General features: G+C 44.2%; 1 protein-coding gene across 1 annotated transcript; it reads left to right on the top strand.

The window, feature by feature from the left end:
- Nucleotides 1-523: 523 nt before the first annotated feature.
- On the top strand, nt 524-4,249 carry LOC137809921 (uncharacterized). The gene has a single exon (XM_068610980.1). It carries the CDS (start codon nt 524-526, stop codon nt 4,247-4,249), a length of 3,726 nt encoding a protein of 1,241 aa, XP_068467081.1.
- Nucleotides 4,250-14,084: the final 9,835 nt, after the last annotated feature.

The raw sequence follows: 14,084 nt of genomic DNA, 5'->3' as shown, positions 1-14,084 counted from the left end.
ACAAAACCCACCGATTGAAATGAATAAATAAGCATTCAAATCATATTTGTACTACCAGATGGCCGAAAGGCTGACTAGACCGACTAGACGACAACAGGCGAAGCTAAATGCGTAATTAGGTATAAACAACCCAACTTAAATGATAAGCACGGTTAAGACACAATTGGGCCTTCGTTTGGACCCTAAAGCAGGCCCACAGCGGCCATAGCCCACCTAGAGCAGTATAAATAGCAGAAGAGGCACATCACCCAAGGTAACTATTCACTCCCCACTCTTCTGGTACTTAGCTCTCGGTCTGACTTGATCGTCGGAGTGTCTTCGCAGGTACTCCCCCCATCGTGTCCAAGCCAAAGATCCAGCTGGAAGAAGACCAACCGAAAGACCGACAAGACGAGAAGAACAACACAGGACATCATCAGAGGAAGTGTTCTGCAGGGTTCAGATCTTGTAGGAACATTTTGGCGCCCACCGTGGGGCCGAGAAGAAATCCCCACGAATTGTCCGCATGGTGACTACGAGGAACATGACGGGTAACGATAGGAATGCACAAGAAGAAACCAGCCGTCCAGACCCTATGACGTTAATCTTGAAAATGCAGCAGGAAATGGAAGCTTTGAGGAAGGAGAACGCTCGGATGAAAGAAAAGCTTGCTGAGAAGCCGGAAATACCGGAAGCCATGGATAATATCCCCTCAGGAGATCACGCGAACACGGATACACGTGAGGCCGGGAGCTCGTATCAAGAAAACATAAGGCCGGCCTCAAACAATGCGCTAAACACGGCGCCTCGAAGAAGCCCCTTTACTGAAACCATCCTTGAAGTCCCCTTGCCGGGAACCTGGAACAACCCCGCGTTGGACAAGTATGACGGATCCACGGATCTTGATGAGCATGTAAATGCGTACCTGACACAGGTCGGCTTGCATACGGCGGAAGACGCGTTGTGGTGCCGAATATTCCCCACCTCACTTAAGGGGGCAACATTGAGCTGGTTCACTCGACTGCCAGCTCAATCCATAGATTGCTTCGACACACTTGCGGCTAAGTTTGGAGCACAGTTCACTACCAGCCGACCACACCACCTCACTTCGATCGCCTTAGTGAATATTCGGCAAGAGAAGTCGGAGACCTTGAGGGCCTTCATGAACAGATTCAGCAAAACAGCGTTAGACATACGAAACCTAAGTCCAGAAGTGGCGATGCACCACATGGTGACTGCACTGAAGCCGGGACCGTTCTCGGACAGTTTATGCATGCAACCGGCCACAACATTGGATGAGTTGCGCCAAAGAGCCACCAAATACATGCAGCTGGAGGAATTGAAAGAGTTTCGGAGTAGGGCTCAAGCGCCCGACGAACCTGAGAGGAGGAGAGACAGAAGCAGACCAACACATTTTGGGAAGCCTAGAGACTTTCCCAAGGGACCACGTTTCAACCGTTACACCCCCCTGACTGCCGAAAGGTCGAGGGTCTTAGAGGAAGCTCTCAATGCAGATCTCCTGAAGGCACCAAGCAGGACTCCTACTCCGCAGAGTGCCGACCAAACCAAGCATTGTCGCTACCACCGCAATTTTGGGCACACAACGGAAGATTGTTGGGCACTGAAGGATAAAATCGAAGAGCTCATCCAAGCTGGTCATCTGCGACGCTTTGTCCAGACAAGCCGAGAAGACGGGAAAAACGAAGTTGACATGGAAAAGAGAGAAGGGCGTAGGGACACACAGGCAAACGAACAGAGAGGCCGAAGAGGCCGAGAAGGCCGAGAAGGACGAGGAGGAAGAGATCTTCGAAGAACCATGCCGGTACGGGGAGTCATAAACATGATCGCCGGGGGTTTCGCGGGAGGAGGAACTACATCATCCTCCCGAAAAAGACACCTCCGAGCGGTCAGTTCGGTGTACTCCATCAGCAGAAGCAGCAGGAGAAGCCTGCCTCCCATGCTTTTCACGAATTCGGACTTCAGAAACATAAACCCGAAGCATGATGACCCTATGGTAGTCACCATCGAAGTAGCCAACTTTGTCATCATGAAAACTCTGATAGATCAAGGAAGCTCTGTGGATATCTTGTATTGGAAGACCTTCCGAAAGATGGGCATATCTGACGACGACATTGTCCAGTATGATGAACAAATCATTGGCTTCGCGGGGCAGAGAGTCAACACCAGAGGGTACATTGACCTGGACACCAAGTTTGGAGAAGGAAATCGAGACTGCCGGACGATCAAAATCAGATACCTGCTTGTCGACGCCGAAACGTCTTATAATATTTTGATCGGGCGATCCTCTCTCAACAAATTGGGAGCTATAGTCTCGACACCCCACCTGGCCATGAAGTTTCCAGCCGACAACCCGAGTAGGGGCCGAGAGGTGGTCACTCTCCATGCCGACCAGAAGACTGCTAGAGAATGTTACGCGGCAAGTTTGAAGATTCTGCCGCCGCGAACACCCACCCGGAGGGCCGAGGTTCATCATATATCCTTGAGTGATGACCTGGATCCAAGACCGAATGACGAACCTCAGGTGGAACCCAAGGAAGAGGTGGTGCTATGCCGAGTGGGCCGAGCAGGTCAGAATACACGTTTGGGATCAACCTTAGGAGAAGAGGGAAAGAACATTATCACAGCTGTCCTATACAAAAATACGGACTTGTTCGCATGGTCGGTAGCCGACATGCCGGGAATAGATCCTCGCATAATCTCGCACAAACTATCAGTCTGTAAGGAGGCTAGGCCGGTAGCCCAGAAGAAGAGAAAGTTCGTGGGAGAAAAAGGACGGATAGTCGAAGAGGAAACCAGGAAACTACTGGATGCTAGGTTTTACCGAGAAGTGCATTACACCACGTGGTTGGCAAACATCGTCCTGGTGCAGAAGAACAATGGAAAGTGGCGAATGTGTACTGATTACACCCATCTTAACAGGGCCTGTCCAAAAGATGCATATCCATTGCCGAGCATTGACCGGCTGGTAGATGGCGCAGCCGGTCACAAAGTGTTAAGTTTTCTTGATGCATACTCTAGGTACAACCAAATACGCATGAATCTGGCAGACCGAGAGAAGACAACCTTCATTACCGACAAAGCCAATTTTTGCTATGAGGTCATGCCTTTCGGCCTCAAGAATGCTGGAGCCACCTATCAGAGGCTCATGGACCAGATGTTCCGAGACCAGATAGGAAGGACCATGGAAGTATATGTTGACGACATAATTGTAAAATCCGATAGCGTGGAACAACACGCCAACGACTTGGCCGAGGTCTTCCAGCAGATAAGGAAGTATGACATGCGCCTTAACCCAGAGAAATGCGTGTTTGGAGTTGAAGGAGGCAAGTTCCTAGGCTTTATGCTGACAAGCCGAGGAATCGAGGCGAATCCGGACAAGTGTCGGGCCTTGGAAACTATGAGAAGCCCGGAAAACCTGAAAGAAGTTCAGCGGCTGGTGGGAAGACTGACGTCCTTGTCCAGATTTATGCCTAGACTAGCGGATAAGATCAGACCGATCTTGAGGCTCATGAAGAAAGCAGAGAAGTTCACATGGAATGAAAGTTGCGAAGAAGCTTTTCAAACGGTAAAAAAGGCGTTGGCCGAACCGCCTATTCTAAGCAAACCCGTCCATGGGATCCCTCTACTGGTCTACCTGGTCGTGTCGCCGGAAGCCGTAAGTGCCGCCATAGTACAAGGCAAAACAGAACAAAAACCAGTCTATTTCGTTAGCCGAGTACTACAGGATGCCGAAACCCGGTATCAAATGATCGAGAAGGTAGCTCTAGCCCTCGTCCATGCCTCCAGAAGGCTACGACAATATTTCCAAAGTCACGAGGTTATAGTGCGAACCGACTTCCCCATCAATAAGATTTTGCAAAAACCCGAGTTGGCCGGAAGAATGATTGGCTGGTCAGTCGAGTTGTCCGAATTCAGCATTAAATACGAACCACAAGGACCTATCAAGTCCCAATGCTTGGCAGACTTCACTTCAGAGTTGCAGCAATGCCAAGAACCTGAAACCATATGGATCCTGCATGTCGATGGCTCCTCAAGTAAGAAGGGTGGAGGAGCCGGAATTGTTCTGGAAGGGCCAAAAAATATACAGATTGAGCAATCTTTACGTTTTGGGTTCCCCACATCGAACAATCAAGCAGAATATGAAGCACTCATAGTCGGGCTGTTGCTGGCAAAAGATGTGGGAGCTCAGAAGGTGGAATGTCATACGGACTCGCAACTCATGGTCGAACATGTCAATGGGAACTACTAAATCAAAGATCCTCTGCTCCTGAAATACTACCACAGAGTGGTTAACATCATCAGCCAGTTTCAAAAATGTCAAGATAAATCATGTGAAACGACAAGAAAACCTGAGGGCCGACACCCTGTCAAAACTGGCAACCACTAAGACGAAAGGCCGACACGCCTCTGTCATTCAGCAGATCTTATCGGCTCCGTCGGTCCCCATCGGGGAATGCATGGTCACCGAGAAAGGAGAAGACGACTGGGTGTCCGACATGAAAAAAGCTGTCAAGGACCGTGAAGAAGGGAAGGGCGACCATGACTTGCCCCTATCCAAGAAAGCGTCACGGTTTGTTATAATAGGAGAAAACTTATACAAGCGAGGATTCTCAACCCCATTGCTCAAATGTGTGTCGAAAGTAGAAGCCGAGTACATTCTGCAAGAATTACACCAAGGGGCGTGTGGGTTACATTCCGGGGCCCGAACAATGGCGACGAGAGTCCTGAGGGCCGGATACTATTGGCCGACGCTAAGAACCGATTGCACCAACTTTGTGAAAAAATGTGTAAGTTGTTAAGAGCATGGTCCGCTAATCCACCCACACCCTCACAACTTGCAAAGCATCAATTCTCCCTGGCCTTTTGCCCTGTGGGGGATGGACATAATAGGTCCCTTCCCCCAGGCAACCGGGCAAAGGAAGTTTCTACTGGTCGCAGTTGATTACTTTACAAAGTGGATTGAGGCGGAACCCCTCGCAAACATCACAGCTAGACAAGTCCAGAACTTTGTATGGAAAGACATCATTTGCAGGTTCGAAATCCCGCACACCATCATCACGGACAATGGGAGACAATTTACTGATCGCAAGTTGGCCGAATTCTATGAAAGCCTGGGTGTCCAGCACAAGACAAGTTCCGTGGAGCACCCGCAAACCAATGGCCAAGCCGAATCTGCTAACAAAGTCATCCTGAACGAATTAAAGAAAAGACTTGGCAGTGCCAAAGGTAAGTGGGTAGAGGAGCTCGTAGAAGTTCTCTGGGCATACCGGTGTACCCCCCACTCGGCAACTGGGGAAACCCCGTACAATCTCACCTACGGCACAGACGCCATGCTGCCAGTTGAAGTTGGAGAGCCGACAATCCGAAGAGAACTCCACAGTTTGAAGATGAATGAAGAGTGTCTAAGAGCGGAGTTGGATTTGCTCCAAGAAGCACGCGACAAGGCCAAGATAAGGGAACAAGCTTGAAGCAGATGGCTGCGAGAAGATACAATTCTAAGACTAAACCAAGAGCCTTCTAAGAAGGAGACCTGGTCTGGAGAATGAAAGGGGAAGCTCGCAAGATCCCAGCAGAAGGAAAGTTCAATGCAAACTGGGAGGGCCCCTTCAAGGTCAGAGAAAATCTCCAGAACGGCGCATATCGCCTAGAACACTTGGATGGCGGAGAAGTTCCCAGGACGTGGAACGCGAGCCATTTGAAAATGTATTTCAGTTAACATGTATTATAGGTGTACTCTTTCCTACCTTCAATCTTTTTTCCTAGAGGGCTATCCCGAGGGTTTTTGATTGAAGAAGGTTTTAACGAGGCACCACAATCAATGAAATCATGTTTATCAGTCAAAATTCTCTGGCAAATCATTAATACAAAGACACTTCTCGGCCAAGGAAGAATTCACCCAAGTGAATCCCTGCCGAGAGTGCAACAAAATACCTCTCGGCCAAGAGAGTCTCAAAGAAACCTCTCGGCCAAGGAAGAATTCATCCAAGTGAATCCCTGCCGAGAGTGCGACAAAAAAACCTCTCGGCCAAGAAAGTTCAAGATAAACCTCTCGGCCAAGGAAGAATTCACCCAAGTGAATCCCTGCCGAGAGTGCAATAAAATCCCTCTCGGCCAAGAGAGTCTCAAAGAAACCTCTCGACCAAGGAAGAATTCATCCAAGTGAATCCCTGCCGAGAGCGCAAAAAAAAAAAAAAAAACCTCTCGGCCAAGAGAGTTCAAGATAAACCTCTCGGCCAAGAGAGTCTCAAAGAAACCTCTCGGCCAAGGAAGAATTCATCCAAGTGAATCCCTGCCGAGAGCGCGACAAAAAAACCTCTCCGCCAAGAGAGTTCAAGATAAACCTCTCGGCCAAGGAAGAATTCACCCAAGTGAATCCCTGCCGAGAGTGCAACAAAATACCTCTCGACCAAGAGAGTCTCAAAGAAACCTCTCGGCCAAGGAAGAATTCATCCAAGTGAATCCCTGCCGAGAGCGCAACAAAAAAAACCTCTCGGCCAAGAGAGTTCGAGATAAACCTCTCGGCCAAGGAAGAATTCACCCAAGTGAATCCCTGCCGAGAGTGCAACAAAATACCTCTCGGCCAAGAGAGTCTCAAAGAAACCTCTCGGCCAAGGAAGAATTCATCCAAGTGAATCCCTGCCGAGAGCGCGACAAAAAAAACCTCTCGGCCAAGAGAGTTCAAGATAAACCTCTCGGCCAAGGAAGAATTCACCCAAGTGAATCCCTGCTGAGTGCAATAATAAACCTCTCGGCTAAGAGGGTCTCAAAGAAACAGTCAACCGTACAAGTAACAATAAACGCGTATACGAGAAGTGAGCGAAAGACGACATTCAAATTAAAAATAACTTCTCATTCATTATATTCAAAAGAAACCGGCTACGCCGTATCGATTACACAAAAAGAAGGGGTCACGACTTTACAAAAAATAACAATTAAACGCGACCCATGCATGGAGAACCAACCTAGCTATTGGACTCTAGGTGTTCGACCGCTGGAGCTGTCAGGGGAGCTAGAACTTGAGGTGAGCTTGGAATTTGATCTATCGGCATGAGTTGGCCTTCGTAGAAATCCTTGTCAACATCGAATTTCCCTTCATCCAAGGGAACATTATAGAAGAAGGCCGCTTGCCGAAGGGCTTTCTTAAAGCCAAGTTCATGTTCCTCCATGACGCTATCTTCGGCCACCTCTAGTTCCTTCAGCAGCTTCTCTATCTTCTCTTAGGCTTTTGAGTCTTTATTGCTTTCATTATTTGGTTCATATTATGCTTTGAGTCTTTAATTTTCTGAATTTATACATGTTTTGTCAAGTCATGTTCATCCTTATTGTCAACAATTCATAGTAGTCCTTTTATTTGGCTTGATTGTTTCTTGATTTTGGGTCTCTTTAATTGCTTGAATCTGCTATTCTTTGTTCTTTTGGTGCCTTTTTAATTTTATTTTGAGTTCATATTGTGTTTAGATCCTACACAATTCTATTTCACAAATTTCCATTGTGTCTAAACTTTGGTATCTTGCTGTTTTTGTTTCCAGTTTTCAGAATCCCCTGTTTCAGATTTTCTGTGCTGACTGTTTTGATACAGAAAAATATTTCCACTCATAGGAAAATTTTGATTCTCTGGAATTTGCAAGTTTGAAGTGTTATAGAAAGGACAAAAAAAGAATTAGTCCAAAAGAAGCAACAGAAAAAAAATGATAAATCTTTTAAAATCAGTGTGCAAACCTGAGGCGCTACAGTTGGCGTAACTGAACACCAAAATTGCAAAATTTATTAAAACAAATTGGTGCATGCGTTTTGAGTGATTCCAAAGCCAGTATTTAGCTAAGATCTTGAATATCTTGCATATCAAATTTCAGAATCATATCTTAAAAACACAGCTCAGCATAAATTGGGGAAAAACACGTTTCTGGCCCACAACATTTTCCAGTGGTGCTGTTTTTTTTTATTTGGTCATCTAAATCTAGTGCCATTCTTAGGATTCTTTTGTGTGCCTACCTTTATTTTGGTACCTTTTATTTGCTTGCTTAATATTTCTTGAACCTCTTTCTAGTTGTCATAATCTAACTCCTTTTGGTGGTACTGTTTTATTCAATTTAATTGTTTCTTGCTTTTGTTCTTTGACCTCTAATTTGGGTGCTGGAATTTCTTCTCTCCTTTGGTGCTTATGTGAATTGAAACTTGACTTGGTTAAGGTTTAGCCCTTTGATAGGTGCTGGAAATTGGAGAATCAAGACCTTCATTCTAAGGGGAAGACAAAGACAAAGCCGAAGCAAACTTTCTCAAAACACTACACACATTTGGAGGACTAACAAGCAAAGACAACAAGAAGGAGTGACACTAGCAAAAAGAGGATCAACAAAGGGGGTTTTTCTTAAATTCCTTACAACTTAATTTGTGTTAATTACCTCTTAATTATGCTTTAGACGGTGAGTGTGTCTTCAAGGGCTCAAAGTGTCCAAGAAGCCTCACCTAGGGCCGAATAGTATAGCATTCTTGTTTAGTAATTGTTACTTGTTTGTATTTGCTTTTCTATTGCTTTAAGTATTGACGCTTTGCATGGTTAGTTTTGTTTAAATTTGTGTTAAACCGACTAGTTTTGTTGAATAGATAGCTTACATTGTTTTCTTGCATTTATTTCTCAACTTATTTGTGTTCTAAGTGTTTCACTAAGAGAAAGTTTTGTGTGAAGATATTGGAGGATAGTTTTTGGCAAGGAAAAGGCTTGGTACTTAAGTAGTCCTTTGTGACTCACATCCCTTACCTGGAAAACTACCTTCTTTAACTTTTCTAAACTTTCTCAAAGTAAAACACCTATATACACAAAGTTTTAGCCATGTCTTCTTCTTCTCATTCTCCAAAGTCTATTGAAAGTGAAGTAAAATCTTTGAAAACTCTTTTGAAAGAAGTATCACAAGCGGTACAATTAATTTCTTTTAGACAATTGGAGAATGAGAACAAAATCAATGAGATGGCTAAAGCTCAAGAAGAGAAATCACAAAAATCACAAAAAAAAAAAAAACTCATACTCATGCATCTAGGAGCAATGAGTCTCTAGGGGAGGGAAGCCTTAGAATTAATGACTACTACCAACCACCCCCTAGAAGGAATAGGCAAAGGGAGCAAGAGGTGCCAAGGGAAACTAGAGTAGACTTACCTCATTTTCATGGAAAAGAAAATGTAGAAATTTATCTAGATTGGGAAATGAAGGTAGAGCAACTCTTTGCTTGCCATAGGGTAAGTGAGGAACGTAAAGTACCCTTAGCCGCCCTTAGCTTCCAAGGGAATGCCATGTATTGGTGGACCTCTCTCGAAAGAGAAAGGCGTCTTCATAGGGAACCTCCCATTACATATTGGAATGACCTTAGGGGAGCCCTAAGACGCCGACACATACCTTCCTACTACCATAGGGAGTTGATGGACAAGCTCCAAAGACTCCAACAAAGAAACATGAGTGTGGAAGAGTATAGACAAAAAATGGAGCTCTACATGATGAGAGCCTCCATTAGAGAAGAGGAGGATACCACAATAGCTAGGTTCCTTAGTGGCCTATCACTTGAGATAAGAGATAGAGTGGAGCTCTTACCTTATCAAGACTTGAATGATTTGGTTCAACTTTGCATTAAAGTTGAGCAACAAATTTTACGCAAAACATCAAGTCAAAAGGTGAGCCCTTACTCTAACTTTTATCCCAAGAAAGAGTTTAGAAGGGAGGGTAGTACATCCAAAGAAAAACCAAAAGAACCTACCAAACCTTTTACCAAAGAAACCTCCACCCCACCCATCCGAGCTAGAGATGTCAAGTGTTTCAAGTGCTATGGAAGAGGACATGTGCAAGCACAATGTCCAAACCAAAGGACTTTGTTTCTTAAGGGTGTAGACGAGTACACTAGTGGCGAGGATGAGCCTAGTGAGAAAGAGGAGGGGGGGAGGATGAGAGGGTAGCTCCCCTAGAGGGAGAATTGCTTATGATTAGGAGAACCCTCAACAATCACCCTAGCACATCCATTGAAACACAAAGAGAGAACATATTTCATACAAGATGCAATGTTTTAGAAAACATATGCTCTCTCATTGTGGATAGTGGGTCTAGTTGCAATTGTTGTAGCGCTAGAATGGTGGAGAAGCTTAAGCTACAAGTAGTTCCTCACCCAAAACCTTATAAACTTCAATGGCTTAATGAAAATGGGGAACTACATGTAGACAAGCAAGTGGAAATCAAGTTTTCCATAGGGAACTACAAAGATAAGGTTTTATGTGATGTAGTACCTATGGAAGCTTGTCATATCTTATTAGGGAGACCATGGCAATTTGATAAGAAAACCTTGCATGATGGTCTCACTAACGAAATTTCCTTCACCCACAAGTATAAAAAGTTTGTACTTAGTCCTTTACCACATTCTCAAGTGGTAAAAGACCAAATACAAATGAAGCAAAAGAGGGATGAGGAAAACAAACAAAAAAGAGCGCTAGAAAAAGAGAAAATCCTTAGGGATAGGAAGGCGTGGGAGAAGAGTGTTCCTTCCCACAAGGTTGGTCAACAAGAAAAGCCTCTTGAAAACGTTTTTGAAAATTTGCTTCTTGTTGAACAACCAAGCCTTATCTTTTGTAAAGGAGCACTTACATGCACTGCCACAAGTAGTGAACTTATGAATTTACCTCCTCAAATAGAAAATCTTTTAAGTGAATTTAAAAATCTATTCTCCCATGAGGGACCCATTGGGCTTCCTCCTCTAAGGGGGATAGAACATCAAATTGACTTTATTCCGGGGGCAAGCCTACCAAATAGGCCTGCTTATAGAACCAACCCTGAGGAAACAAAGGAGATAGAATCACAAGTTCAAGACTTGTTGGAGAAGGGTTGGGTTCAAAAGAGCCTAAGCCCTTGTGCTGTACCTGTCTTGTTGGTGCCCAAAAAAGATGGAAAATGGCGCATGTGTTGTGATTGTCGAGCAATCAACAACATCACCATCAAGTATAGGCATCCAATCCCAAGGCTTGACGATATGCTTGATGAATTGCATGGGTCAACTCTATTCTCCAAAATTGACCTTAAAAGTGGATATCACCAAATTCGAATCAAGGAGGGTGATGAGTGGAAAACCGCTTTTAAGACCAAATTTGGATTATACGAGTGGTTGGTGATGCCCTTTGGGCTTACTAATGCCCCAAGTACATTCATGAGGCTTATGAATCACACCTTGAGGGATTGTATAGGTAAATATGTAGTAGTTTACTTTGATGATATTTTAGTATATAGTAAAACCCTAGAAGACCATCTAAGTCACCTTAGGGAAGTTCTTCTAGTTCTTAGGAAAAATAGTCTTTTTGCAAATAGGGATAAGTGTACCTTTGGTGTAGATAGTGTAGTCTTCTTAGGCTTCATAGTAAACAATAAGGGGGTGCATGTAGATCCCGAAAAAATCAAAGCCATCCGAGAGTGGCCAACTCCACAAAATGTAAGTGATGTAAGAAGTTTTCATGGGTTAGCTAGCTTTTATAGAAGGTTTGTCCCTAATTTTTCTAGCCTAGCATCTCCTTTGAATGAACTTGTTAAAAAAGATGTTGCATTTTGTTGGAATGAAAAGCATGAGCAAGCCTTTCAAAGGCTAAAAGCTCAACTCACCAATGCACTCATCCTATCTCTTCCAAATTTTTCCAAAACTTTTGAGATAGAGTGTGATGCATCGGGGGTAGGCATAGGTGCGGTTTTGTTGCAAGGTGGACACCCCATTGCTTATTTTAGTGAAAAACTCCATGGTGCCACCCTCAACTACCCCACCTATGACAAAGAGCTCTATGCTCTTGTGCGAGCCCTAAAGACTTGGGAACACTACCTTGTGTCCAAAGAATTTGTCATCCATAGTGATCACGAGTCTTTAAAATATTTAAAGGGCCAACACAAGCTCAACAAGAGACATGCTAAATGGATGGAATTTCTTGAACAATTTCCTTATGTAATCAAATACAAGAAAGGAAGCACCAATATAGTGGTCGATGCTCTTTCAAGACGGCATACACTCCTTTCAAAATTGGGTGCCCAAATTCTTGGATTTGACCACATAAGAGAGCTTTACCAAGACGATCAAGAACTCTCATCCATCTATGCCCAATGTCTACATAGAGCGCAAGGAGGTTACTATGTGTCCGAGGGATATCTTTTTAAAGAGGGAAAACTTTGCATTCCCCAAGGAACACATAGGAAACTCCTTGTCAAAGAATCACATGAGGGGGGACTCATGGGCCACTTTGGAGTTGATAAAACTCTAGATCTTTTAAAAGCAAAATTTTGTTGGCCACACGTGAGGAAAGATGTCCAACGAAATTGTTCTAGATGCATCTCATGTTTAAAAGCAAAGTCTAGAACAATGCCGCATGGACTCTACACCCCTTTGCCGATTGCAAATGCTCCTTGGGAAGACATTAGCATGGATTTCATTTTAGGACTTCCTAGGACTGCAAGAGGCCATGACTCTATCTTTGTGGTAGTGGACCGTTTTAGCAAAATGTCCCATTTTATTCCATGCCACAAAGTAGATGATGCTCAAAATATTTCTAAACTCTTCTTTAGAGAAGTGGTGAGACTCCATGGTCTCCCTAGAAGTATAGTGTCCGATAGAGATCCCAAGTTTATCAGCCACTTTTGGAAAACTCTTTGGGGTAAACTTGGAACAAGACTACAATTTTCAACTTCTTGTCATCCTCAAACGGATGGACAAACCGAAGTAGTCAATAGATCTCTTGGAACTATGCTTAGGGCTATCATGAAGGGCAGCCACAAATCTTGGGATGAGTACCTTCCCCATATTGAATTTGCTTACAATAGAGTAGTTCACAAGACTACTAATGCTTCTCCTTTTGAAGTAGTATATGGCTTTAATCCTCTCACACCCATGGATTTGATACCCCTTCCTAATCCACAAGATTTTGTGCATAAGGAAGGCGTAATCAAAGCTGAATTTGTAAAGAAAATGCATGAGAAGATTAAACTCCAAATACAACAACAAAATGAGAAGTACACAAAATACAACAATAAGGGGAAGAGAGAAATAATTTTTGAGGAAGGAGACTTAGTTTGGCTTCACCTTCACAAAGATAGATTTCCAACTCAAAGGAAGTCCAAACTAAGTCCCCGAGGTGATGGACCCTTTCAAGTCCTCAAGCGAGTCAACAACAATGCATATAAATTGGACCTACCTCTTGAATATGGAGTACATGACACTTTTAATATAATTGATCTTTCTCCATTTGTAGGTACCAATGACGATGACGAGCTGGATTTGAGGACAAATCCTTTCCAAGGGAGAGGGGATGATGGAAGAGGGCCAAGCACATCTAGCCATGGGAGCCAAAGCCCAAACCATGAAGAGCGTCTAGACCAAGAAGAGCGTCTAGCTACAAGGAAGGAGCGTCTAGGACGTGAAGAAGGGAGGCTACCCATGGAGCGTCTAGATGTGGAACTAGACCGTCTAGGTCCTCTCACAAGGTCAATGGCTAAGCATGTTCAAGCCCAAGTAAATGAAGCCACGGATGGAAGAGAGAAAGCTTTGTACATGTTGCATAAAGGCCCATTAGGGGTACTTAGTAATTAGAGTAGTGTAGAAAGCATATTTGAGTGAAACTTTCTAGAAGCTTTCTATGTGTGACCGGTCATGGCACATGGCTTATGATTTGCATTTCATTTGGTTTCCATTTCATTAGCTATTAGCTTAGCTTCTACGTCCAAATAGCCTATAAATAGGAAGGCTAACTCTTGTATTTTCCAAGTTTATTGTGAGTAAAGTTATGCTGCCATTTTGTGCTAAGCTTTGCTTCTCCCTAGAATTCTAGGCTCTAAACTTCATCTCCTTCACCTCTCCTTGGGTTGGCCGAACCTCTCTAGCTTCATACACATCATGCACCTTCAAGATCAACACCACTCTTAGGAGGATCTTGCTCACACACCTTCATAGCTTCCGCACCACTTTTTCTTACATGATTCAAGAAGACCTTCATGAAATGCCATCACTGCGGGTTGTTCACTTTCCCGACTCAAAGGACCGACAGCCCGAGAAGAGCCTTCGGCATCCTCGGCATCTATGATAGGGATA

This window comes from Phaseolus vulgaris, chromosome 2 (genome assembly GCF_000499845.2).
Source record: "Phaseolus vulgaris cultivar G19833 chromosome 2, P. vulgaris v2.0, whole genome shotgun sequence".
Classification (NCBI taxonomy): Eukaryota; Viridiplantae; Streptophyta; class Magnoliopsida; order Fabales; family Fabaceae; genus Phaseolus; species Phaseolus vulgaris.
This window is presented reverse-complemented; position numbering and strand designations above follow the sequence as displayed.